Below are 26,217 nucleotides of genomic sequence, written 5' to 3'. Positions count from 1 at the left end.
CCTCCTGTGTCGCATCTTGCCAAAAGCCTTCTGGAAAGCCAAATAAATCACGTCCATTGTCTGTCCTTTTTTCTAACTTGCTTGTTACCTTCTAGAAGAATTCTGACAGATTTGTCAGGCATGGCCTTCTTTTGATGAAGCCGTGCTGACTCAGCCCTATTTTACCATTCACTTCCAAGTTCTCTACAATCTCACACTTAATAGCGAAAATCTTAACAATGATCAAGATCAGATGAACCAGCCTATAGTCTCATGGCTTCTGCTTCCCTCCTCCTTAAAAAGGGGTGTACGTTAACTGTTTTCCAGTCACCCTAGACCCTCCCTGACTCCACTGATTCCTGAAAAATCACCACCAGTGCTTTCATAATATTGTAAGCTATCTCCTTCAGACCCAGAGTGTAGTCTGTCCAGTCAGTGTGATTAATCCACCTTTCGACCTTTCAGCTTCCCAGCACCTTCTTAATGGTGGCCTGTTTCACTCATCTCTCTGCCCTGACCCTCAAAATTCTGAGATAATGGGAACTGCAGATGCTGGAGAATTCCAAGATATTAAAATGTGAGGCTGGATGAACACAGCAGGCCAAGCAGCATCTCAGGAGCACAAAAGCTGACGTTTCGGGCCTAGACCCTTCATCAGAGCTCTGATGAAGGGTCTAGGCCCGAAACGTCAGCTTTTGTGCTCCTGAGATGCTGCTTGGCCTGCTGTGTTCATCCAGCCTCACATTTTATTACCTCAAAATTCTGGTTTGCTGCTGGTATCGTCGGTGAAAATTAATGCAAATACAGAATCAGCTCCTTTGGCTGATAATTGTCCCTTAGGCTGAGTCAGCTACCTTATTAACCTTTTCACTAGACTATCAAATTTTAAACTTCTAAAATGAAGAAAGACAGGAAAATTTTTAAGTTCTGTTCCCATGTTCCCTTCGGATTCCCTGAACTACGTACTCACTTGGGCTGTCTCTTGCTGTGGATGTGAAGCTTACTTTTGTGGATGTGCATGAGAAGCTTGCTTTTAAATAACCAATCACAGACTTTGAGGGAATAAACAATTCTTAATACTATATCTTAAGGCATTTAAAAATTTGTTAATAATACAGTAATTTTCACACCGCAAAAAAATTAAGTAACAATGTAATCTAATTGGTCTATGGCATAAACCCAATAACCCTTGCTTTTCAGCCCCATTCAGTCAAAAGACAGACAAACATGAAAGGCAAATAAAAAATATCACAAAGATGCCCAGATGACTGAAGTGTTTTTCATGGTGCATTGATCTAGAAGCATTGATGATAATTTCAGTGTTGATCAGGATCATCTTTACAGTTCTTCATTAGTTTTGTTTTAGCTTCTTAGATTTTTATTTTTTGAGCTTCCAGGAGCTGAGAAAGGACATTAGGCAGGAAACTTTCAAATCTTAATACTATAGTATCAACTGCCAGATTCCTTCTCACTGAAAACTCATTTCAAACTCTGACCCATGCCCTGACGGCCTGTCCATTTCCTCCACAAGTTCCCAATTACCATTCAGAATTGCCATCTGCTTAACATAAGGCTTTTTCCCAGACTTTTTCAAAGCAGTCCCTAATACTGACAACAAAGCGTGGAGCTGGATGAGCACAGCAGGCAAAGCAGCATCTTAGGAGCACAAAAGCTGACATTTTGGGCCTAGACCCTTCACCAGAAAAGGGGGATGGGGAGAGGACTGAAATAAATGTGGAGAGAGGGGGAGGTGGACTGAATATGGATAGAGGAGAAGATAGGTGGAGAGGAGAGTATGGGTAGGGAGGGGATAGGTCAGTCCGGGGAGGATGGACAGGTCAAGGGGGCGGGATGAGGTTAGTAGGTAGGAAATGGAGGTGCGGCTTGAGGTGGGAGGGGGGGTATAGGTGAGAGGAAGAACAGGTTAGGCAGGCGGGGACGAGCTCGGCTGGTTTTGGGATGCAGTGGGGGGAGGGGAGATTTTGAAGCTGGTGAAATCCACATTGATACCATTAGGCTGCAGGGTTCCAAAGCGGAATATGAGTTGCTGTTCCTGCAACCTACGGGTGGCATCATTATGGCACTCACCACACCCAGCATTTTCCCCTACACCTGCCCCCACACCTCCTTCCTCACCCCCATTCTAGGCCCCAAGATGACTTTCACATCAAGCAGATGTTCACCTGCATATCCGCCAATGTGGTATGCTACATCCGCTGTACCCGGTGTGCTTCCTCTATGTTGGGGAAACCAAGCGGAGGCTAGGGGACCGCTTTGCAGAATACCTATGCTCAGTTTGCAGTAAACAACTGCACCTCCCAGCCGCGAACCATATCAACTCCCCCTCCCATTCCTTAGATGACATGTCCATCCTGGGCCTCCTGCAGTGCCATAATGATGCCATCCGAAGGTTGCAGGAACAGCAACTCATATTCCGCTTGGGAACCCTGCAGCCCAATGGTATCAATGTGGATTTCACAAGATTCAAAATCTCCCCTCCCCCCACTGCATCCCAAAACCAGCCCAGCTCGACCCCGCCTGCCTAACCTGTACTTCCTCTCATCTATCCCCTCCTCCCACCTCAAGCCGCACCTCCATTTCCTACCTACTAAACTCATCCCGCCCCCTTGACCCGTCCGTCCTCCCCGGACTGACCTATCCCCTCCCTACCCATACTCTCCTCTCCACCTATCTTCTCCTCTATCCATCTTCAGCCCGCCTCCCCCTCTCTCCATATTTATTTCAGAATCCTGTCCCCATCTCCCTTTTTTGATGAAGGGTCTAGGCCCGAAACATCAGCTTTTGTGCTCCTGAGATGCTGCTTGGCCTGCTGTGTTCATCCAGCCCCACACTTTGTTATCTTGGATTCTCCAGCATCTGCAGTTCCCATTATCTCTGATCCCAAATACTGACTTTGTTCATAGCAACTTCTACTCTTAATACATTGCTGTTTCCTCATGACAAAGTCAATAGAACCTTGATCAGGGACTCACCTGCAATTGACTTCCAAGCCTGGCTTCATGATTAGACAAAAGTTTATTTAGTGCGTTTTCCTTTAAACATAAGCTGTTATTCCACAGTCCAAAAGTGTTCTTTAGCTCACAGTTCACAGCTCCAAACCAAAATTGATAAAAGAGTGAAAACCGTGAAAAATCACCAAGAGGCATTTAGACACGGTAAATGAATGTTGCCAGAGGGAATGTAATTTTTGAAAATGGAGGTTAAGCACTTGGTTCACTTTGGCAGAAGAATAGAAGAGCTGAATATTTTGTTAATGGGAAAAGATTGCAGAGAGATGCAGCACAAAGGATTTTGGGGGTCCTCAGCCATGAATCACAAGAGGCGACGTACAAGTTCAAGGATTGTAGGCCTTTATTGTAAAGGGAATGGAGTATAAAAGTCAGGAAGTCTTGTGAAAACTACATAAAGCACCAGATAAATCACACCTAGAATGCTGTGTACAGTATTGTGTAACTTCCCCCCCTCCCCCATACCTAAGGAAAGATGTTCTGGAATTGGAGGTAGGCCAAAGAAGTTTCACATGGTTGATCCTGAGAATAGAGGAGTATCCTTACGAGAAGAGGTTGGGTTTGTTGTCATTGAAGCTTTGAAAAATGAGAAGCAATCTGAGTGAATATACGAACAAGGGATGGCCACTTGGCCCTTCCAGTCTAGTTCCACCATTCATTAAGATCATGACTGGTCTGATTTTTATCCTCAGCTGCATACCCTCAATAACCTTTCAACCCATAGTAATCAAGATTCTCTCTACTTCAGCCTTAAAAATATTGAAATGCTGTATATCACTTTTGAGTAAAGGCAATCCCAAAGACACTCAACCCTTGAGAGAAAGTAATTTCTCATCCCTGTCTTAAATGGGCATCGCCTTATTTTTAAACAGTGATTGCTTGTTCTAGATTCTCCCACAAGAGGAAACATCCTTTCCACATCTCCCTGCTCAAGTCCCTCAGGATCTCGTGTCTTTTAATTAAGTCGCCTCAGAGTGTTCTAACTCAGTGGATACAGGCCCAGCCTGTCTAGCCTTTCCTCAAAAGGTAATCTGCTCATTCCAGGGATAACTGTAGTAAACTCTGTCTGAACTGCTTCCAACTTATTCAAATCCTTCCATAAGTACAGCTACCAGTACTGGACAGTTTCCAGATGTGGTCTTGCCAGTGTCCTGTATAACTGAAGTATAAACTTCCTACTACGATGTTTAATTCCCTTCACAATAAAACAAACATTCTCATGAGTTTTTGATTACTTGCTGTACCTGCAGGATAGCCTTTGTGATTCATGCAGTTGGACACCCAGATCCCTCTGCATCTCAACTGTATAACCTCTCACCATTTCGATATTATGCTTCTTCTTTATTCCTTCTGTCAAAATGGGCAATTTCCCATGTTATGCTGTATCTCTTCTAACCTTCTTATAATTATTAATGGTCTGACAGGGTAGATGCAGGCAAGTTGTTTTCCCTTGTGGAGATGCCTAGGACCAGACATTGTCATCTCGGAGGTCACCTACTTAAGTAAGAGATGAAGAGGGATTCCTTCTCTCAGAAGGGAGTGTACTGTGGATTTTTTTTCTAAGCACAAATGGGTGTTATGGCTGAGCTGAAAAGTATATTCAAGGCTGAGACAGATAGATTTTTAATCAGTAAGGGGATTAATGGTTATGGAGAAAAAGCAGAAGAGTTGAGGATTATGAGATCAGTCATGATCTAATTTGAATGACTGAACACACTCAGTGGGCAGCATGACCTGCTTCTGCTCCTTCATCTTGTGGTTTTCCTTTCCCTCCATCATGACTTGCTGAGCCCTTGACCACCTCAGCTGCAGTGAGAAGTGAAAAGCTTTCTTTGCCTATCATGCCTGCAAAACTAATGAGTATTCTTATGAATATCTCTTGCCAAGTGCCTCAAATTGCCCAATTTCCATCAGAGGACAGTCATGCAGGCAGAAAGAGACTTTTTTTATCTCTAACTTTGTGATTTGTGAATTTTAAGCCTCTCCAGAATGATTCTGATCAATTGGAATCTTTTGTTTAAAAAAGTGTCAGCTTTTCCTTCCCCCCGCTAACCTTGAAATCGTCTGTAAAAATATTTTTAATTATTTGAGATTTTGTTCATAATATAAGCCTGAAATCCTCACAGAGTTCAGTCTTTTTTAAATTGTATTGGTAAACATGTTTTCATCAAGTTGATAGTCGAGTTGAATCTGCTAACATTTGACCAAAAGTGGCAAAATGGGATGCAGTGGCATATGGAATGTCATTATGTGTGAAATCCAGTACCTCAAACTAATGATCTGGTGACATATATTTGAAGCCTACCTTGGCAGATGGTGACATTTGAATTCATTAATATTGAATGCAATTAATAATGGTAACTATATAATTTGTCAAGTATTGTCAAAACCCATCTGATTTGCTGATGTTTTTGAGGGAGAGAAATCTGTGGCCCTCCAGACCTACAGCCATGTGATTGTTGGCAAAACCGGTCAATGTCCATATCCCATGAACAAATAATTTGAGAGAAAGGCAGCATGGTGTCTCAGTGGTTAGCACTGCTACTTCACAGCTCTAGGGACCTAGGTTCGATTCCAACCTTGGGCAGCTATTTGTGTGGAGTTTACACATTCTCCCAGTGTCTGTGTGAGTTTCTGCCAGGTGTTCCAAATACCTCCTACAGTCTAATGATGTGAAGGCTAGCTACATTTGCTTTTTGGAGGGACTACAGTGTGGACTCAGTGGGTCAAATGGCCTGCTTCCACACTTTAAGCTTCTCAGAGTAGGTCAGGCTGAGAATCCTATGATGAGTAATTTTCTTCATGCCTCCCCATTGTTCTCCATCTACAAGGCACAAGTCAAGAGTGTTATGGAATATTCCCCATTTGCCCGGATGGCTAGAGCTCCGACAGTACGTAAGAAGCTTGACACCATCCGGGACAAAGCAACCTGTTGATTGACACCACATCCGCCACCTTCAGGTTTACTGATGCATGTTAACAGCAGTGTGTACCATCCATAAGGTGCATTGTAGTAATTCACAAAGGCTCCTTCAGTAGTGCCTTCCAACCAGCAAGCTCCACTATCTTGAAGAACAAGAGCAGCAAATGTGTGAGAGTACCAGTATATGCAAGTTCCCGCCTCACTACTCCACATCCTAACTTGGAACTATATCACTTTTCCTTCACTGTCACTGGGTCGGGATCCTTGAAGTCCCCTCCTAACAGCGCTGTTAATGTACTTGGATCCCAATGACTGCAGCAGTTCAGGAAGCATAGCTCACCACCACCAGGACCATAAGGGATGGATAATAAACATGGCCAGTGACACCCATAGCCGATGAATAAAGTAAAATATACAGAAGTAGATTTTTCATAAGTTTTGATAAACCTGCAACAATGCCTGTATGAATTATAATGCAACACTTGCCTTATTAATAATTTACATAAAATGCTTTTTGGGTCTTTTTTTTGCAGGCAGGGTCACTTGTCCATGGTTGTGCATCTCATGAAGTATGGTGCAGAACCATCACTGATTGATGGAGAAGGCTGTAGCTGTATTCACCTCGCTGCTCAGTTTGGTCATACTTCTATTGTTGCCTACCTGATTGCAAAGGGGCAGGTAATTTTCAACTGACTTTTGTTTGTACACTTGAACAGCACAATAATTGTCATTGCAGGGACTGATGCAGCCCACTTGATTGTCAACCCATCCACCACTTAAAACATTCACCCCATCTACCAATGGTGTATAATGTGCCATTTTTAAAATATGTCTTTCATTTTCCCAAGTTTCTTTTGACACGATGTTGTATACTTTTGGCTTCTACCAGCCAGAAGGATAATGGAGCGCTGTTTCTCGAAACCCTCCAAGAGTCTCATACAATCCTGTGAATATATGGCTATTCCTTAAAATTGACTGGGTAGAATTCTGGAACTCAGCACATCACTACTCCCAAAAAACAAACAAAATAACTGAGAGCTTGAGGGCATTTAGCAATGGATAATAAATGCTGACTTTATCAGTGACATATCCTATTGTTACGAATGGCTGAATCCCTCTGATAATTAAACTAAAACACACCCCAATCTGTCAGGAGTAGGGGAACCGTCACACAGTTACCCCCTGAAACAGCCAGAGAAATTTGTCTTCCCCCTTGTAATCTATTAAAAGAGTGGTTAAAGGAAATGAAATCCCTGATCCACTTTATAAGAAAACAAATAACAATTTATTTATGTAACCTCAACAATGAACAAATTAAATTAGATGCTAACAAACTGAACAATTACCCCCCTTTATACTATCTATTCCATCACTAAACTAAATTATACTGGAATATTCTGTCATCTCCGCTCTCTTCACAAACACCTTTCTTCCATTAATTCTGCTGTTAGGGATGTTTTATTTATATAATTCTTATAGTGAGGACTTTGAACTAAAATACCGTAGTACCTTTGATTAATTAGATAGGATTTCTCTGAGAGCTGAATGGCACTAACTCTGGTTGGTGGCGGATGATTCTCTGATTTTCCTAATGCCTTCATCTTATAAACCCATAATGACACAATCAAGTTCTTATAATATGAATGGTTTCAGGTTGTCAACACCATTAGATTTAAATTCAATTGGCTTTCTGTGTCTAGGTGCTTCGTTTAAATAAATTGCCAAATATAAACTTGTTGTTTTGCAAAAAAGTGCTGCTTGGCTGTTCTATATAAAATGTTTCCATTTGGGCACCCTCTATGCACCTGCGTTTATAAACCTCCAAGCACAGACAAAGCTTAAGCTCTCGAAGGGGCCATGGCACTTTTCCCCACAATCATTTTTACCAACAAATTCTAACTGCCGACCTTCCAATTCATGAGTACTCGACCCAACTTCATAACAGTATGAATGAATCAGTGAAGATAAAGAAGCAAAGATGTTTCATTTTAACATGTTGTCAAGGTTTTCCAATCTGATTCACAGCCATTAATTACTTATGAAGGATTGATACTGTTGATTCATAAGCAAAGATGGCAAGCACTTCATCCCCAGTAATCTCTCTTAAACAGCAACAAGACAAGAATCCATTCATCTGTTTAATTAGTAGGACAGAATAATGAGAACATGTCCCCTACTCTTGTGCAAGTGCTGCTGTATCATCTTTTACAACCACCTAAATACTCTATAGATGAGCAGAGAGATCTCGGTGTCCATGTACGCAGATCCTTGAAAGTTGCCACCCAGGTTGACACGGCTGTTAAGAAGGCATACAGTGTTTTAGCTTTTAGTAATAGATGGATCGAGTTGCGGAACCAAGAGGTTATGGTGAAGATGTACAAAACTCTGGTGCGACCGCACTTGGAGTATTGTGTACAGTTCTGGTCACCGCATTATAAGAAGGATGTGGAAGCTTTGGAAAGGGTGCAGAGGAGATTTACTAGGATGTTGCCTGGTATGGAGTAAAGGTCTTACGAGGAAAGGCTGAGGGACTTGAGGCTGTTTTCATTAGAGAGAAGAAGGTTGAGAGGTGACTTTATTGAAAGATATAAAATAATCAGAGGGTTAGATAGGGTGGATAGGGAGAGCCTTTTTCCTAGGATGGTGACGGCGAGCACGAGGGGGCATAGCTTTAAATTGAAGGGTGAAAGATATAGGACAGATGTCAGAGGTAGTTTCTTTACTCAGAGAGTAGTAACGGAATGGAACGCTTTGCCTGCAACAGTAGTAGATTTGCCAACTTTAGGTACATTTAAGTATCATTGGACAAGCATATGGACATACATGGAATAGTGTAGGTTAGATGGGCTTGAGATCAGTATGACAGGTCGGCACAACATCGAGGGCCGAAGGGCCTGTACTGTGCTGTAATGTACTATGTTCTATATTCCTCACAGTTCATTCAGAGTTCTGCTCTTGTTCCAAAAACTTAGTTTTAATGTCACAGAGGCATACAGCATCGAAACAGACCTTCGGCCCAACTTGTTCATGCCAACCAGGTTGCCTAAACTGAACTAGTCGCATTTGCCTGCACAAAAACAGAAGTTGCTGGAAAGGCTCAGCAGGTCCGGCAGCATCTGTGAAGAAAAAATCTGGGTTAACATTTCGGTTCCAGTGACCCTTCCTCAGTTTTGAGGAAGGGTGCCAGACCTGCTAAGCTTTTTCAGCAACTTCTGTTTTTGTTCCTTATTTAGATCATCTGTAGTTCTTTCAGTTTTTATTTCCCATTTGCATGTGTTTGGGTGATATTCCTTTAAACGTTCTTTTAAATGTTCTAATTGTACCAGCCTCTACCACTTCCTCTGGCAGTTCATTCCATACACATACCACCCTTTGTGAAAACGTTGCCCCTCAAGGTCTGTTTTAAATCTTTCCCCTCTCACCTTAAACGTATGCCCCTCCAGTTTTGGACTTTCCCACCCAAGGGAAAGAACCTTGGGTTTTCATCTTACCTATCCCCCTCATGATTTTATAAACCTCTGTTAAGGTCACCCCCTCAACCTCTTATGCTTGGAGGGAAATTCCCAGTGTATCCCAGTGATGAACTTAGAGCATGGATCAGTACCTGGTGCTATGATGTTGTGGCCATAACAAAGACATGGATTTCTCATGGGCAGGAATGGTTGCTGGATGTTCCAGGGTTTAGAACATTTAAAAAGAATAGGGAGGGGGGAAAAAGAGGAGGGGATGTAGCACTACTAATCAGAGAGGGTATCACAGCTACAGAAGCTTCCATTGTCGAGGAAGATCTGCCTACCGAGTCAGTATGGGTGGAAATTAGGAACAGCAAGGGAGTAGTCACCTCGTTAGGGGTTTACTACAGGCCCCCCAATAGCAGCAGGGAGATCGAAGAAAGCATAGTTCGCCAGATTTTGGACAAGTGTGGACGTAGTAGGGTTGTTGTAATGGGTGACTCTAACTTTCCTAATATTGATTGGAACCTCCTTCAAGCAGAAAATTTGAATGGAGCTGTTTTTGTAAGGCGTGTTCAGGAGGGTTTCCTAACGCAGCATGTTGACAGGCCGACGAGGGGAGAGGCCATTCTAGACTTGGTGCTCGGAAATGAGCCGGGGCAGGTATCAGATCTTGTGGTGGGAGAGCATTTTGGTGATAGTGACCATAACTGCCTCACATTCTACATAGCTGTGGAGAAGGAGAGGATTAGGCAAAATGGGAGGATATTTAATTGGGGAAGAGGAAACTATGATGCGATTAGACATGAGTTGGGAAGCATGGACTGGGAGCAATTGTTCCATGGTAAGGGCACTATAGACATGTGGAGACTGTTTAAGGAACAGTTGTTGCGAATGATGAGTAAATATGTCCCTCTGAGACAGGCAAGAAGGGGTAAGATAAAGGAACCTTGGATGACGAGAGCGGCGGAGCTTCTTGTGAAAAGGAAGAAGGTAGCTTACATAAGGTGGAGGAAACTAGGGTCAAGTTCAGCTAGAGAGGATTACACGCAGGCAAGGAAGGAGCTCAAAAATGGTCTGAGGCGAGCCAGGAGGGGGCACGAGAAAGGCTTGGCAGAACGAATTAGGGAAAACACAAAGGCATTTTACACTTGTGAGGAATAAGAGAATGGTCAAAGAAAGAGTAGGGCCGATCAGGGATAGCATAGGGAACTTGTGTGTGGAGTCTGAGGAGGTAGGGGAAGCCTTAAATGAGTTTTTTGCTTATGTCTTTACGAAAGAAACAAACTTTGTACTGAATGAAAACTTTGAAGAGCAGGTGTGCATGCTGGAATGTATAGAGATAGAGGAAGCTGATGTGCTGAAAATTTTGTCAAACATGAAGATTGACGAGTTGCCAGGCCCGGACCAGATTTGTCCTCGGCTGCTTTGGGAAGCGAGAAATGCAATTGCTTTGCCACTTGCAAGGATCTTTGCATCCTCGCTCTCCACTGGAGTCGTACCTGAGGACTGGAGAGAGGCAAATGTAATTCCTCTCTTCAAGAAAGGAAATAGGGAAATCCCCGGCAATTACAGACCAGTAAGTCTCACGTCTGTCGTCTGCAAGGTGTTAGAAAGGATTCTGAGGGATAGGATTTATGACCATCTGGAAGAGTATGGCTTGATCAACTGCAGTCAACACGGCTTTGTGAGGGGCAGGTCATGCCTCTCAAACCTTATCGAGTTCTTTGAGGATGTGACTAGAAAAGTTGATGAGGGTCAAGCTTTGGATGTGGTGTATATGGACTTCAGTAAAGCATTTGATAAGGTTCCCTATGGTAGGCTCATTCAGAAGGTCAGGAGGAATGGGATACAGGGGAACTTAGCTGTCTGGATACAGAATTGGCTGGCCTACAGAAGGCAGTGAGTGGTAGTAGAAGGAAAATATTCTGCCTGGAAGTCAGTGGTGAGTGGTGTTCCACAGGGCTCTGTCCTTGGGCCTCTACTGTTTGTAATTTTTATTAATGGCTTGGATGAGGTATTGAAGGATGGGTCAGTCAGCAAGTTTGCAGATGACACAAAGGTTGGAGGTGTCGTTGACAGTATAGAGGGCTGTTGTAGGCTGCAGCGGGACATTGACAGGGTGCAGAGATGGGCTGAGAGGTGGCAGATGGAGTTCAACCTGGATAAATGCGAGGTGATGCATTTTGGAAGGTCGAATTTGAAAGCTGAGTACAGGATTAAGGATAGGATTCTTGGCAGCGTGGAGGAACAGAGGGATCTTGGTGTGCAGATACATAGATCCCTTAAAATGGCCACCCAAGTGGACAGGGTTGTTAAGAAAGCATATGGTGTTTTGGCTTTCATTAACAGGGGGATTGAGTTTAAGAGTCATGAGATCTTGTTGCAGCTCTATAAAACTTTGGTTAGACCGCACTTGGAATACTGCGTCCAGTTCTGGGCGCCCTATTATAGGAAAGATGTGGATGCTTTGGAGAGGGTTCAGAGGAGGTTTACCAGGATGCTGCCTGGACTGGAGGGCTTATCTTATGAAGAGAGGTTGACTGAGCTCGGACTCTTTTCATTGGAGAAAAGGAGGAGGAGAGGGGTCCTAATTGAGGTATACGAGATAATGAGAAGCATAGATAGAGTTGATAGCCAGAGACTATTTCCCAGGGCAGAAATGGTTAACACGAGGGGTCATAGTTTTAAGCTGGTTGGAGGAAAGTATAGAGGGGATGTCAGAGGCAGGTTCTTTACACAGAGAGTTGTGAGAGCATGGAATGCATTGCCAGCAGCAGTTGTGGAAGCAAGGTCATTGGGGCCATTTAAGAGACTGCTGGACATGCATATGGTCACAGAAATTTGAGGGTGCATACATGAGGATCAATGGTTGGCACAACATTGTGGGCTGAAGGGCCTGTTCTGTGCTGTACTGTTCTATGTTCTATGTATCCAGCCTCTCCTTATAATGCCAATTTTCCAGTCTCAGTAACATTCTTGTATATCTTTTTTTCCATCCTTTCATGTTTAATAACATCATTCCGATAGCAGGGCGACCAACCAAAATTTGCTGCACCGCCTCAGCCCCATTTAGAACATTGAACATAGAACGTAGATCAGTACAGCACAGTACAGGACCTTTGGCCCACGATGTTGTGCCGACCTATTATCCTACTAAGATTAAATTACCCTGCATTTCCTATATTTTACTATTCTCCATGTGCCTATCCAAGAGGTGCTTAAATGTCTCTAAAATATCTGACTCCACTACCACTGCCGGCAGCGCATTCCACATGCCCAACACTCTCTGTGTGAAGAACCTATCTCTGACATCTTCCCTTTCCCTTCCATCAATCACCTTGAAATTATGCCTCCTCTTCATAGTAATTTCTGCCCTGAGGAGAAGTCTCTGGCTGTCGACACTATCTGTGCCTCATCATCTTGCCCACCTCTATCAAGTCACCTCTCATCCTTCCTCGCTCCAATGAGAAAAGCCCTACCTCCCTCAGCCTTTCCTCATAAGACCTGCCCTCCAGTCCCGGCAACATCCTGGTAAATCTCCTCTGCACCCTCTCTAAAGCTTCCACGTCTTGCCTGTAATGAAGTGACCAGAACTTAACTCAATATTCCAAGTGTGGTCTAACCAGAGTTTTCTTGAGCTGCAGCATAACCTTGCTGTTCTTAAACTCAATTCCCCTGCCACTGAAAGCCAACACACCAGATGCCGCCTTCACAACCCTATCAACTTGGGTTGCAACTTTGAGGAATCTATGGACGTGGGCACCAAGATCACTCTGTTCCTCCACACTGCCAAGAATCCTGCCATTAATCCTGTATTCTGCATTCAAATTCGACCTTCCAAAGTGAATCACGTTTAACATCAATGGTTTGAAGGGTGATAAATTAATTGGTCATTTAGTTCAGTGAAATTGTCAAATGTAAATGTTCCTACTCAGCCACCATTTAAAGATGAAGTGAGGTACAGTGAAGAAAATAGTAGCAAATGAATGAACAACCGCGTAAATCTCACTTTGGCAGAGCTCTGTCTGACGCAGATTTGGTTGCTTCAGTTCCAGGTAGGAAGTATATCAACACAGTTCCCTGTGTGAATAGCAGAAATCAAACTTTAGTGGAAAAGGATGAAGTATGTGATGTATGTCAGAGGGACCAAGTTGGGTTAAGTTGTTTAAAAGCAAATTATCTTACATAAGAATATGAAATTCTGTTTATATCTGAGGTTCCCAGCTGACTTAGGTTGTCAAATTTAGCAATTCATTCACAGGCTCCCAACAGTACTTTTGTTTTCTCGGCCCTCTTCCCCCTCGTGAGAAAATGTTTCTGGGACTTAGTCAAATTAGAATCTGTGGATTTGGTAGAGTGCATTTTGGCACACTGTAGTCTTAACATATTCTCAAGTGTTGTGAATTAGCTGTAACTGTCACACTTTTATTAGCTGTGGGTAATAACTGAGATAATGTGACGGTGATGTCATGTGAAAGGCTAAGGAACATGCAGTTGATAATAACACTCAGTTTTATACCGTGTTGATGTTCTGACTGTAGGAGATGTTTTCCTAATCAACCTGTTCAGAGATGTTATGATCCATGTACGGAGTAGTCTATGAATGACACAGCTGTTCAAAGAAAAGTCTGAATTAGATTATTCCGTCAAGGCTTTAGAAAGTCTGATTGAATTGGTGACATTTTGGAATCCCTTTCTGGATAAATTTGCAACATCAACCTTGCAGAGAACAAATTTGTACAATTGGAGAAAAGAAGCTTTTCTGACTTTTTTTTAAACCAGAAACAGGATCATTAAAACACTAAATATGAGCAATTGAAGATAGCCCTGAAATTGTAGTGACAGTCATACTTGACATTACTGGGAGACAGCATTTATTTCCAGTGCTAAGGAGTTGTTACTTGTATCTTTCTGATGACATTTCTGAAAGTTTTGGTCATTTTCTGATCGTTTTTGGTTGGCAGTATTTAGTAGAACATGGGAGTTACTGTCTGCTGTTTCTGTTAAAGTGGTGAACCTCTCACTTCCCTGCATTGTTCTTGAGTTGCTAAATTAATGCAACTCAGTTAAATTAGTACTAATTTAGTGTTCTACTGGGCTGTTTTTTCACCCAGTAGGGGTTGAGCTTGCATACCCAATTCTGGCCACTATTTTTCAATGTCACAAAAACAGATCGTCTGGACATTGCTGATTTGGGAGCCTGCTATAGACAATAAGGCTGCTACATTTCCAACTTTACAACAGAGTCTATACTTAAAGTACTTCATTTTCTGCACATCACTAAGATGCTTGGGGTGGCATTGAAAGATACTATACAAATGCAAGTTTGTGTTTTAAAGTAATACTTAGAATACAGTACCACAAAATGTTTCATCTTATTCTATAGGCAGCATTCTACTTGTTTGCAACTTAAATAAATAAATTTGACTGACAAGATCGAAGTCTGAAGAAGATGGCAAAAAGGGTGTATTTAATGTAGTGGATTGTAACAAAAATCAAGAAGACATTATTAGCGATGCACAGATTGGCTTTGTAATTTGCAAATTAGTTTTAATATGGCTTGGAAGGAACTGGAGGCCACAGACCACTGGATTGCGGTCTAAATTTAGATCAGAGGCATCTGGTGGAGCAGTATGCAAATATCTAAAATCAGTGCTAGCTAAAAGGTCAGAATAAGAATCAAAACTCTGCAATTTATTTCCAGAGTTAAAATTGAACAGTAGAGCAATTAGAAATGTGAAGAGTTTGGATGAAAAACACTGTCCCCCTCTCTTCCTGTTTATTCCAGAACCCTCACCCCATCCCCCTCTCTGATGGAGGGTCTAGGCCCGAAATGTCAGCTTTTGTGCTCCTGAGATGCTGCTGGGCCTGCTGAGTTCGTCCAGCCTCACATTTCGGTATCCTGGACTTTGTTTTGTCAGTGCTAAAGAGGATGCTGGAACAGAGGGACGATGTGTTTAAATATATATAAATCATTAAAAGTGGCTGGATGGGTTGGGAGAGGCTCAGTAAAGCAACTGAGACTTTATTAAATGGGATATGAAGGTGCACCCATTGGAGGGATTGAGAACAAAAGGCTATATTACATCTGTAACTGCAACAGAAATAATTGCAATATGAGGAGAAATGTTTTCATCGAGCGAACAGATCGGATCTGTAACTTACTGCCTCAGTTTGATACAGACAAGGCATGTTGAATCTTTCAAAAGAGAATTCGATTATGAAATGGGAAACTAGACGGCTACAGGAAGAAATCAGGAAAGTGATAGTAGGTAAATTTCTCAGTCAGAGAGTGAGCACAGATGTGATTGACTGGTATATTGACTGTAATCATCTGTGATGTTAGGCTTCTATCAAAACTTGGTTTCAAGTTTCCTTGAGATTCCCTTACTTCTTTTCCCTACTTTGGGGAAGTCAGATTTGAGTTTAATGTCAATTGTAGCTGATGAAATGGCTGTGTAATTAACAGCAACAAAACACTAATAATGTACTTGGATTTACCCTTTTCAAATATTTATTTTGACCGCTTGTTTCAGGATGTAGATATGATGGACCAGAATGGAATGACACCATTGATGTGGGCAGCTTATAGAACGCACAGGTTAGAACCGTTTCAACTCTTACATGACCTACCACTTACTAGCTAAGTGGTGATGAGGTATTGCTCTTAAATGTTGCTATAATCTGGAATGCACTGTGTGAAATGATGTTGGAAGCAGATTCAATAATAACTTCCAAGTGGAATAAGATGTGCACTTGTCAAGGACAAAAATGCAATTGAGGAAAGTGCAAAGTGGAGGGGCTCAAATCTGATAATTCCATTCAAAGAGCTGGCACAAAAGCAGGCTGACTGATCTCCTGTGTTGGAAAAGTCTCCTCCTTCTTCCTCCTCCTCCTCCAACACACCCCCACCCCTTCTCCACTCCTGCCCCCGCTACCCCGATATATTCAGCTGCTCACTTTCCAAGGGCATTGCATCTTGTCTGAATTAGGCACTGGGGAGATAGACTCTGGTACTGTGTCTGTGTGGTTGTGGCTCATCTGTGAATCTAGACTGCATGTGCCAGTGAGCCATTCATGCATGAGAGGTAAAACCGAACCCAGCTTTGCCCTCACCAAATGTTTAGATTTGCAAATATCTTGCAGGGATGACAGCGTTAGAACTGAAAAATGGCAACTGTCCATTTTTATTCCCTGCCTGGCCCAGTGTTTCCTAGTGCTGGTCATAGCCCCTGAAAGGCACACCCTGACTGAGATCAGCTAACAATAGATTCAACCCAGTTCTGGCCTGAGTTCTTCAGATACTGTATGTTAACTGAGTATAACCTTTATTCAGTTTCATTTTAACTGTTGTTTTATTTTTGTCTTCATTTTACATGATATGCAATTTTTATTTCTCTCTATTTGCCTCCATCCCCCCAAAATGGTAATATTACATTGTTTGTGTAAAAAATGCTATGTAAATTCTATACTGTATCTACTACATTGAAACCCTGTGTGAATACAAAGTGTTATTGGATCGTTCTGTGTGGCCATGTCCTCAAAAGTGCTTCAGATGAGCACTTCCGTTTCGTACTATTGAGGTGAGTTACCCACAATAACATGCAACTGAAGGAAAATGAAGAAACAGTGCGCACATGAGGCTGTTCCATTGCCCTATTTCACCTCACTGTATCAGTGTATATTTCTATTCTGTACTGCTTTGTGCATTTTTCTGGACACCCCCTTCCCTTATTTGATGGAACAGGCTGAAGAGGCTGCATAGCCTGCTCCTGTACCTGTGATGTGGGACAAATAGCAATGAATAGCTGAGAATTTGTCTTTTGTTGCCATTACTAGCTTCCTTCCATGCTTCTTCCCAAATTACTTGGGAGAAGTAGCCCCAACTTATATCTTTATCAAGTTTGTGGTCTGAAAGTTGTGAAGCAGTGTCTTGTATTTATCTATTATATTTCTTTGAATTACCTATAAATTTCAAATATTATTATCTTGATTAAAGTGGAATATTTTGTATCACCATTTACATGAGAACTTTGTCGCGCTCCTTTTGTAATAACCTTTTCATCGTTGATAAATGCACTAGAATTGTTTTAAAATCTTACCAAAAAAGATGGCTGTCTACTTTTTGAAGGCTGATTTCCTCATTTTGTTTTATTGGAGCTGATGCCCAGCCTGTTGAACCAGCAACATTATTATTGTTTTCTGCATTTCAGTGTGGATCCCACAAGACTGTTGCTCACATTTAATGTGTCAGTGAGTCTTGGGGACAAGTACCACAAGAACACAGCATTACACTGGGCAGTGCTGGCAGGAAACACCACCGTGATCAGTTTGCTGCTAGAGGCTGGGGCTAATGTAGATGCTCAAAATATCAAGGTATGAATTTATTCTTTGAAGTTATTCCGATAAATCATGAAAATAATTCCATGTTTGGAGATCAATGATTTCTCCAACAAACTTGTGAAAGTTAATGTATCTTGCGCTAAATAACATAAAAACCATAAAAGAGGGAGTAAGGTATTTTGCTCTTTGCCAAATTTTGATACCAGTATTCTGAACTCAAGTGTTGCTCTTGACTGAATTTATTTTTTTATAATGTTTCCGAGTTTAACATCATATACTCTTATGACAGGTTAAACATAATTTAACAGTTTGGCTTTGATTGCAAGTGGAATAGAGTTTAAAAGTAAGAAAGTTTGTTACACTATGCAGGGCACTGGTGAGACCATATTTGATGTTAGTGTCTCCTTCCTGAAGGAGAGTTGTGGAAATACGTATATTTTAGGATGGCCTCATGGTGTGATAGCTGGATGATTACCTGTGTCATTGGATTAATGTTCTGGGTATCTGGCTTCAAATCCTGTCATGGCAGGTGATGGAATTTGAATTCAATTAAAATCTAGAATCTAAGAATCTAATGATGAACCATGAACCAAAACCATTGTTGTTTGTTTGGAAAAACTCATCTCATTCACTAATGCCCTTTAGAGAGAGAAACTTGCGCCTTTCACTGATTTGGCCTACATTCTACTCCAGACCATTTAATGTAGTTGGAATGTAGTTGACCATTAACATCCTTCTGAGCAATTACAGATGGTGCAGCTGAACAAGGAACACCCCCACCCCATGAATGATTTAAAAAAAATTTAAGGACTACACCCTATGTGAAAAATTCCAAGATGTTAATATTTTCTACATTGGAAAGAGCTCAATCATATTGTTTTATTAAGGAATGAAATCAACACACTAATATGTGTTGTAAGACACCTGCCATTTCCAGAAAAATTAAATGAGTTTGGAGAAAAGACAAGCAAAGCTTTCAGGAAGTTCACGATGGAGTTTGTTGCTCTTACTTGTTGGAAAACCTGGTTTTGAAAAGATGGACAGCCTAAAGACTCATGATTGACCATGAACCCATTCAGGACTTGATTTTTTTTCCACTGACTTAAATATTCAATAAGGTGGACTTCCCAGGAAGCTGAAAGTCTGCACCATAAACCAACTATCCAGCTGAGCTGACATGTGGTCTACATGTGACTCCAGATTCATGGCGATGTAGTTGACTCTTGATTGCCCTCCGGCAGTTAGGAATCGGCAATAAATGCAGGCCTAGCCAGTCATAGCCATAGTCCCCATGGATGATTTAAACAAATATGTACTTTGTCATAGAGTCCTACAGCACAGAGACAGGCCCTTCAGCCCAAAACTGGTCCATGCCAACCAAAATGTCCATCCACACTAATCCCATTTCCCTGCACATGGCCCATATCCTTCTAAGCCTTTCCTATCCGTATATTCATCCAACTGCCTTGTAAGAGTTGTTAATGTACCCATCTCAACCACTTCTCCTGGCAGCTCATTTCATATGCATACCATCCTCTGTGTAAAAAAAAAAGTTGTCCCTCCGGTTCCCGTGTATTCTTTTCCCTCTTACCTTAAATCGATACCCTCCAGTTCTCTATTTCCCAGCCCTGGGAAAAAGACTGAGTGCGTTCACTCTATCCATGCCTGTCATGATCTTATACGTTTCTGTAAGATGCCCTCTTGCTCCCCTGTGCTCCATCTTTGTAAGTTTCTTCTGCGCTCTTGCCAGTTTAATAACTTGCTTCTTTTAGCAATGTGACCAAAACTGAACACCATATTCCGAATGCAGCCTCACCAATGTCCTGTACAATTGCAGCATAACTTCCCAACTTCCATACTTATTACTCTGACTGATGAAGGTTTGAGCACCAAAAGTCGCCTTCACTGCCTTGTCTATCTGTGACTCCACTTGCAGAGAACCGTGTACCTGAATTCCAAGGTCTCTCTGTTCCATGATGCTCCTTCAGGCCCTATCTTCACCATGAAACTCTTACCTTGATTTGAATTTCCAAAATGCAGTACTTCACACTTATCTATATTAAACTCCATTTGCCATTTCTTGGCCCACCTCCTCAGCTGATCAAGACCCTGCTGCAATTTCTGATGACCTTCTTCGCTGTCCACAATACTGCCTAATTTAGTGTCACCCACAAACTTCCTAATCATGCTTTGTACATTATCATACTTGTTAAAGGTACTTCAGAGAAGGTACACTGGGCTGACTCCTTGATAGTGGATTTGCTTTATAAGGAAAGGTTGAGCTGGTTTGGACTGTATAATGCAATATGGAAGAATAACAGGTGATCTTATTGAAGGACGTTTGTCCTTTTGGGTCAGTCTTGGAGTAGAGGACACCATTTCAGAATTGGGAAAGTAGTGACTTGGCGTTAATGTCACTGGACTTGTATTCCAGGAACCAAAGCAAATAATATGGGAGATGGGTTCCAATCTTAGCTTGGCACATATTGAGATTTGAATTTGATAAAATTGGGAATTAAAAGCTTGCCTTATGGTAACCATGTAACCACTGTGAATCATCATAAAAGCTGATTGACTAATGTACTGTAGGGAAGGAAATCTGATATCCTTACCTGGTATAGCCTCTATTTGACCCCCTTCTCACACTGATAGAGGTGATTATGAGCTGTCCTCTCGCCAAGTAAGGATGGATGAAAAATGCTGACCTAATCACATGCCATGACCAAAAAGAAAATCTACTACTTAAGCTGTGCAAACATATCTTTAGGGGAGGCAATGGCCTAGTGATATTATTGCTGGACTATTGATCCAGAAACCTGGGTCCAAATCCTGCCACAGCAGAAGGTGAGATTTGAATTCAATTTAATAAAAATAATCTGAAATTAAGAATCTACTAACGACCGTTGTCAATTGGCAGAAAAGCCCATTTGGCCAACTTATGTCCTTCAGAGAAGGAAATCTGCCACCCTCACCTTGTCTGCCTACATATGACTTGAAATCCACAACTATGTAGTTGATTTTCAACTGCCCCCTGAAATGGCCTAGCAATCCACTCAGTTCAAGGGCAACGAGAGAGAGGGAATAAATGCTGGCCAGCCAATAATTTCAACATTCCACGAGTGAATTGAAAAGAAAAGGATCCTTAGTTTATGAAATTCAGTACCTCTGGAGTCATGGACATTAAATATATTCAGATTTTTGATTTGCAAGGGAGTCAAAGGTGACGGAGACGAGCAGTAAGGTAAAGTTGAAATGGCAATTAGATCATGATCTTATTGAATGGCAGAGGTGACCTGAGGGGCCAAATAGACTTATCCTGCTCCTCTTTCTAATTTCCAGTTTTGTTGACAACTGAAAAGTCATCCCGTTTACAAACATGTGATATGAAACTCCAATTTTTATTTCTGCATGCACTTTCTGTTTTCACAGGGTGAAACACCATTAGATCTTGCTAAACAGAGGAAAAATGTTTGGATGATTAGCCATCTACAAGAAGCAAGGCAAGCAAAAGGCTTTGACAGTCCTTCGTTCCTAAAAAGGCTGAAGGCAGACAAGGTGAGCAAGATGAAGTGGAGGAAGAAAGAACTTGCTGATTGTTGCAACTTTCATGACCTCAGCATTTCGCGAAGTGTTTTATATCCAGTGACACGTTTTTCAAATTAAAATAGTGTGGAGCAGGATGAATACAGCAGGCCAAGCAGCATCTTAGGAGCACAAAAGCTGACGTTTCAGGCCTAGACCCGTCATCAGAAAAGGGGGATGGGGAGAGAGTTCTGAAATAAATAGGGAGAGAGTGGGAGGCAGATCAAAGATGGAAAGCAGAAGGGTCTCGGCCTGAAACATCAGCTTTTGAGCTCCTAAGATGCTGCTTGACCTGCTGTGTTCATCCAGCTCCACACTTTGTTATCTCGGATTCTCCAGCATCTGCAGTTCCCATTATCTGTGATACAATTTCAAAATAAAATTGTTGGTTTTGGAGGGTTCTGAGCCTCTAATTGTCATGGCGACATACTGACAAAAAGTTCCACCAAGTGACTATATGATGAGATTTAAGTCAAAGCAAGTTTATTAAATTCTCAAGTGAACTGTGGCAGTGAACTTAGGCAGTGATTTATGGTTTAATGCAAACCACTGTGCTCAGGGACTACTGAGGGCTATTGTTGGAGCCTTGCTGTTGCTCAGGGCCAACTCAGCCTTCAAAACCCAGTTTTGGAATGAATTAACAAGCATTATCACATTGTCAAAATTATTTTTTGAGGCTTTTTCGCATTTATTTAAATTAAATTTGATAGTTAAAAATAAACTGACCAAGAAATGTATAGAAATTTTATTTACACCATACTGTAATGATTAATCTTTGGTGACTGACCTAAGCAGGAGGATCAATGCAAATTAATAAATTGAATTAATTACATCTAAGACAGTAATATTTTCATGCTTACATTTTGGAATTGGAAGGATGTTGCAATTCTTTTGTTTGAACTGAAAATACTTGAGACAGAGTGCATTTGGTGACTTGAACACATGCGGTAGGTATTTTATTGAATGCTTTCTTCACCTGCTCATTCATTAATGTACCACTGAAAAACAAGGGTTGATTTTACTAAGTTTGGAATTCCTCTTTGAATTTTTAAAACAATGTTTGTTTTGTCTCTTGATCACATTTTACTGCTTTTTTTATTGCAACAGGAATTTCGTCAGAAGGTGATGCTGGGGACTCCATTTTTAGTGATCTGGTTGATGGGATTCATTGCTGATCTTGACATTGATTCCTGGTTAATAAAGGGACTCATGTATGGTGGAGTCTGGGCAATGGTGCAATTTCTGTCAAAGTAAGTGATTGAAGTGAAACTTGGCAATTTGAGACTTCTGTTTCCTGTTCACTCCAAATTTTTCACGTTGTTCGGTAAACATTTTGCTGTTCTTAAGTTAAATCTGATATTTATTCTCAAGTTGATTACAATCCATTCTAAATATCGCTTATCATATGTGCAATAAATCTTGTGTAGAATTTTAGGAAGAGATAGTAAGTTATATTGAGGTCTGCACTAATCACATGGCGTATTTATTCATTGAGTCATCAGGTAATACCTGTATCCTAAGAATTATATTTTTTAAATACAATGAAAAACAGGTACTATTAAGGTACTCCTTTCAGACAGTCGTGTCAATAGTGACAAAATCAGCAGTTCCTGGAAAAGCTCAGGCCTCGCAGCAATTGTGAAGGAAAAAAATCAGAGTTAACATTCCGGGTCAAGCGACTCTTCCTCAGAACTGTAAATAATCTGATGTTAGTTACACCAAACTGAAAGCTATCTGAGGAACTTATGATTAGACACTGTCAGTGGGCTCAGACTTAACGCTCTTGACGAAGGCAAATTTGACTGAGTGTGGCATCAAGGAGCGCTAGAAAAACGGGAGTCACCAGGAATCAGGAGAAGAACAAACTACTGTTTGGAGTCATACTTGGCACAAAGGAAGATGGGTGTGGTTGTTGGAGTTATTCATCTCAACTCCAAGACATCTCTGCAGGAGTTCCTCAGGGTCGTGTCCCAGGCCTAACCGTCTTCACCTGCTTTATCAATGACCCTCCCTTCATCATCAGGTCAGAAGTGGGTGATTGTACAATATTCAGCACCATTTGTCATTCCTCAATTATTAAAGTTGTCCAAATCCAAATGCACATCCCCTGAGCAGCACCCATGTTTGAGCTGACAAATGACCACCTCTGAGTTGTGACCATTCTGTGATTCCAATGAGCGTGAATAGGACAAGAGCGCTCAGATTTTAAACAAAACACAACAAAAAGTACACTTATTTAAACCATTGCCATTGTACGTGAGACTCTGGAGACAATGAGTACAGTGAAGGTAAGAGCAGCATAAATTGTATTGACATTATTGTCTCTTTCAGATCATTCTTTGATCACTCTATGCACAGTGCACTGCCTCTTGGAATCTATCTGGCAACCAAATTCTGGATGTACGCTACGTGGTTCTTCTGGCTGTGGACTGATATCCTTTTAAAGTCTGTCTGATTATTCCTTTCCCATGGGTTTCTCCCTTGGCGAGATTTGATGGAGGTGGTGTTGGTCAGGATGTGATGATTCATCAAGTAGCAATTGGGAAGATGCATTTCTCCAGCTGTGTTGGGTTTGGTATTCTGACTTGTGTCATAAGTGGATGATTCTAAACTCCAAGTACAGAACCAGAGTCCTCAACTGCTCCTCATATGACAAGTCCTTCATCCCCAGAATTATTCTTGTAAACATCCACTGGATCCCCTCTAACTCCAGCAACCCTCCCTTGGGTGGATAGGGAGAGCCTTTTTCCTAGGATGGTGACAGCGAGCATATGGGGGCATAGCTTTAAATTGAGGGGTGAAAGATATAGGACAGATGTAAGAGGTAAATTCTTTACTCAGAGAGTAGTAAGGGAATGGAATGCTTTGCCTACAACGGTAGTAGATTCGCCAACTTTAAGTACATTTAAGTCGTCTTTGGACAAGCATATGGACGTACATAGAATAGTGTAGGTTAGATGGGCTTCAGATTGGTATAGCAGGTCGGCACAACATCGAGGGCCGAAGGGCCTGTACTATGCTGTAATGTTCTATGTTCTAAATATGGGGCTCAAACTGCTCACAATAATCCAGATGCTGTGTGACCAGGGCCTTATACAGTGTCAGCAGTACATTCTCTGCTGTTGTCTTCTAGCCCTGTTGAAATAAGTGCTAACACTGCACTTGCTGTCATATCTAACTACTGAACCTGCATGTTAAGCTTAGGAGAACCCTGAATTGGGGAATTCCAATGCATACCTATTCATCCAACAAAAGTGCTTAACCTGTCGTTTTCCCACATTCACTTCCATTTGCCACTTTTTTGCCTACTCTCAAAGCTTGTCCAAGTCTTTCCGCAGCCTCTCTGCTTCCTCAATACTACCTTTCTGTCTGCTTAGCTTTCTGTCATCTGCAAACTTAGAACAACACCCTCAGTTTGTTTGTCCAGATTGTTAATGTAAAGCTAATAGTTGTGGTCCTAACACAGGCTCTCATGGAATTCCAGTAGTCACCGACTGCTATCCTTTATCCTTTTATCCTTAAAAGGCTCCTTTATCTCCATTCTCTTCCTTCTGCCAGGCAGCCAAGCTTCTATCCATGCCAATACCTTGACCCTGACACCATGGGCTCTCACCTTACTTCGTAGCCTCCTGAGCAGCACCTTGCCAAGTACCTTCTGAAAGTCTAAATAGATCACATCTGCTCACTCCCCTTTGTCTAGCTTGCTCATTACCTCCTCAAAGAATTCTAACGGATTTGTCAGGCACAAATCCCGCCCCCCACTGACCCAAATTGATGAAGCCCTGCTGACTCAGCCCTATTTTACCCGACACTTCCAAGTACACCACAATCTCATACTTAACAATGGACTCCAAACCCTCACCAGTGACCAAGGAGGGGTTAACCAGGCTATAGTTTACTGTCTTGTACCCCGCTCCCTTCTTGTAACACCCTGTTTAATTTGTCACTTTCCAGTCCTCTAGGACCCTCCCTGATTCCAGTGATTCCTAAAGATCACTATCAATGCCTCCACAATCTCCCCAGTTATCTCCTTCTGATCTCTAGGGTGTTGTCCATCTGGTCTGGGTGATTTTAACCATGTTCAGACCTTTCCGCTAAACCAGCACCTTCTCCTTAGTGATGACCATAACACTGTCCTCTGTCCCCTGACCTTCTTGAAGTTCTGGTGTACTGCTGGTGTCTTCCACTGTGAAAACTGATGCAAAGTAGCTATTCAGTTCCTTTGTCATTTCTATTTCCCCCCCATACTACTTCTCCAGCCTCATTTACCAGTAGTCCAATGTCCACTCATGCCTCTCTCTTATCTTTTCGATAGCTTAAAAAAACTCTTGCAATCTTCTTTCTAATCACACACTAGCTTACTCCCAAATTTCATCTTCTCACCCCTTATTGCTGTTTAAATTATCCTCTGCTGGTTTTTAAAGATTGCCAAATCCTCTGGTTTCCTGCTAATCTTCACCATATCTTTTGCTTTTTCTTCTGTTTTTAGGCTGTTCCTGACTCTCTTTGTCAGCCATGATTCCCTCATCCTCTTGTTAGTGTGATTCTTCTTCCTTGGAATGAATTTCTGCCTTGCCTCCCAAACTATCTCCCCAAGCGCTACTGCTAGCTGCCTTTAAAAACTGCCATCTCACAGACTTTCCATGAATTTATTTTCTTGAGATCTGCCACCAACCTGATTTTCCTCGTCCACCCGCAGATTGAATCTTCCCTGCAACGTGGCTTTTTTATTCATTCAGGGGATTTATTGCACAGTGGGCTGGGCAGCTAAGAGTCAGCCACATTGCTGTAAGGACCACTGCGAGGAGGCCTGTACATAACTCCCATCATGGTCTTTTTTCCTTTGTGGTTCCTCAACTCTACCAACACTGACTCTGCACCTTCCGACTCCATGTCACTTCTTGCT

The 26,217-nt window shown here is 41.9% G+C and overlaps 1 protein-coding gene across 1 annotated transcript in view; it reads left to right on the top strand.

Moving 5' to 3' along the window:
* The window catches only part of zdhhc17 (zinc finger DHHC-type palmitoyltransferase 17), a 134,397-nt gene that overhangs the window by 84,581 nt on the left and 23,599 nt on the right, over positions 1–26,217 (top strand). The window contains exons 5-10 of the mRNA XM_059652606.1: positions 6,465–6,609; positions 15,923–15,987; positions 17,600–17,762; positions 21,159–21,284; positions 22,419–22,561; positions 23,643–23,745. Of these exons, the coding sequence (XP_059508589.1) occupies positions 6,465–6,609; positions 15,923–15,987; positions 17,600–17,762; positions 21,159–21,284; positions 22,419–22,561; positions 23,643–23,745 (745 nt within the window). The remainder of the gene's footprint in view (positions 1–6,464; positions 6,610–15,922; positions 15,988–17,599; positions 17,763–21,158; positions 21,285–22,418; positions 22,562–23,642; positions 23,746–26,217) is intronic.

Source organism: Stegostoma tigrinum, chromosome 18, assembly GCF_030684315.1.
Source record: "Stegostoma tigrinum isolate sSteTig4 chromosome 18, sSteTig4.hap1, whole genome shotgun sequence".
Classification (NCBI taxonomy): Eukaryota; Metazoa; Chordata; class Chondrichthyes; order Orectolobiformes; family Stegostomatidae; genus Stegostoma; species Stegostoma tigrinum.
The sequence above is the reverse complement of the archived record's forward strand: the minus strand, read 5'-3'. Positions and strand labels throughout refer to the sequence as shown.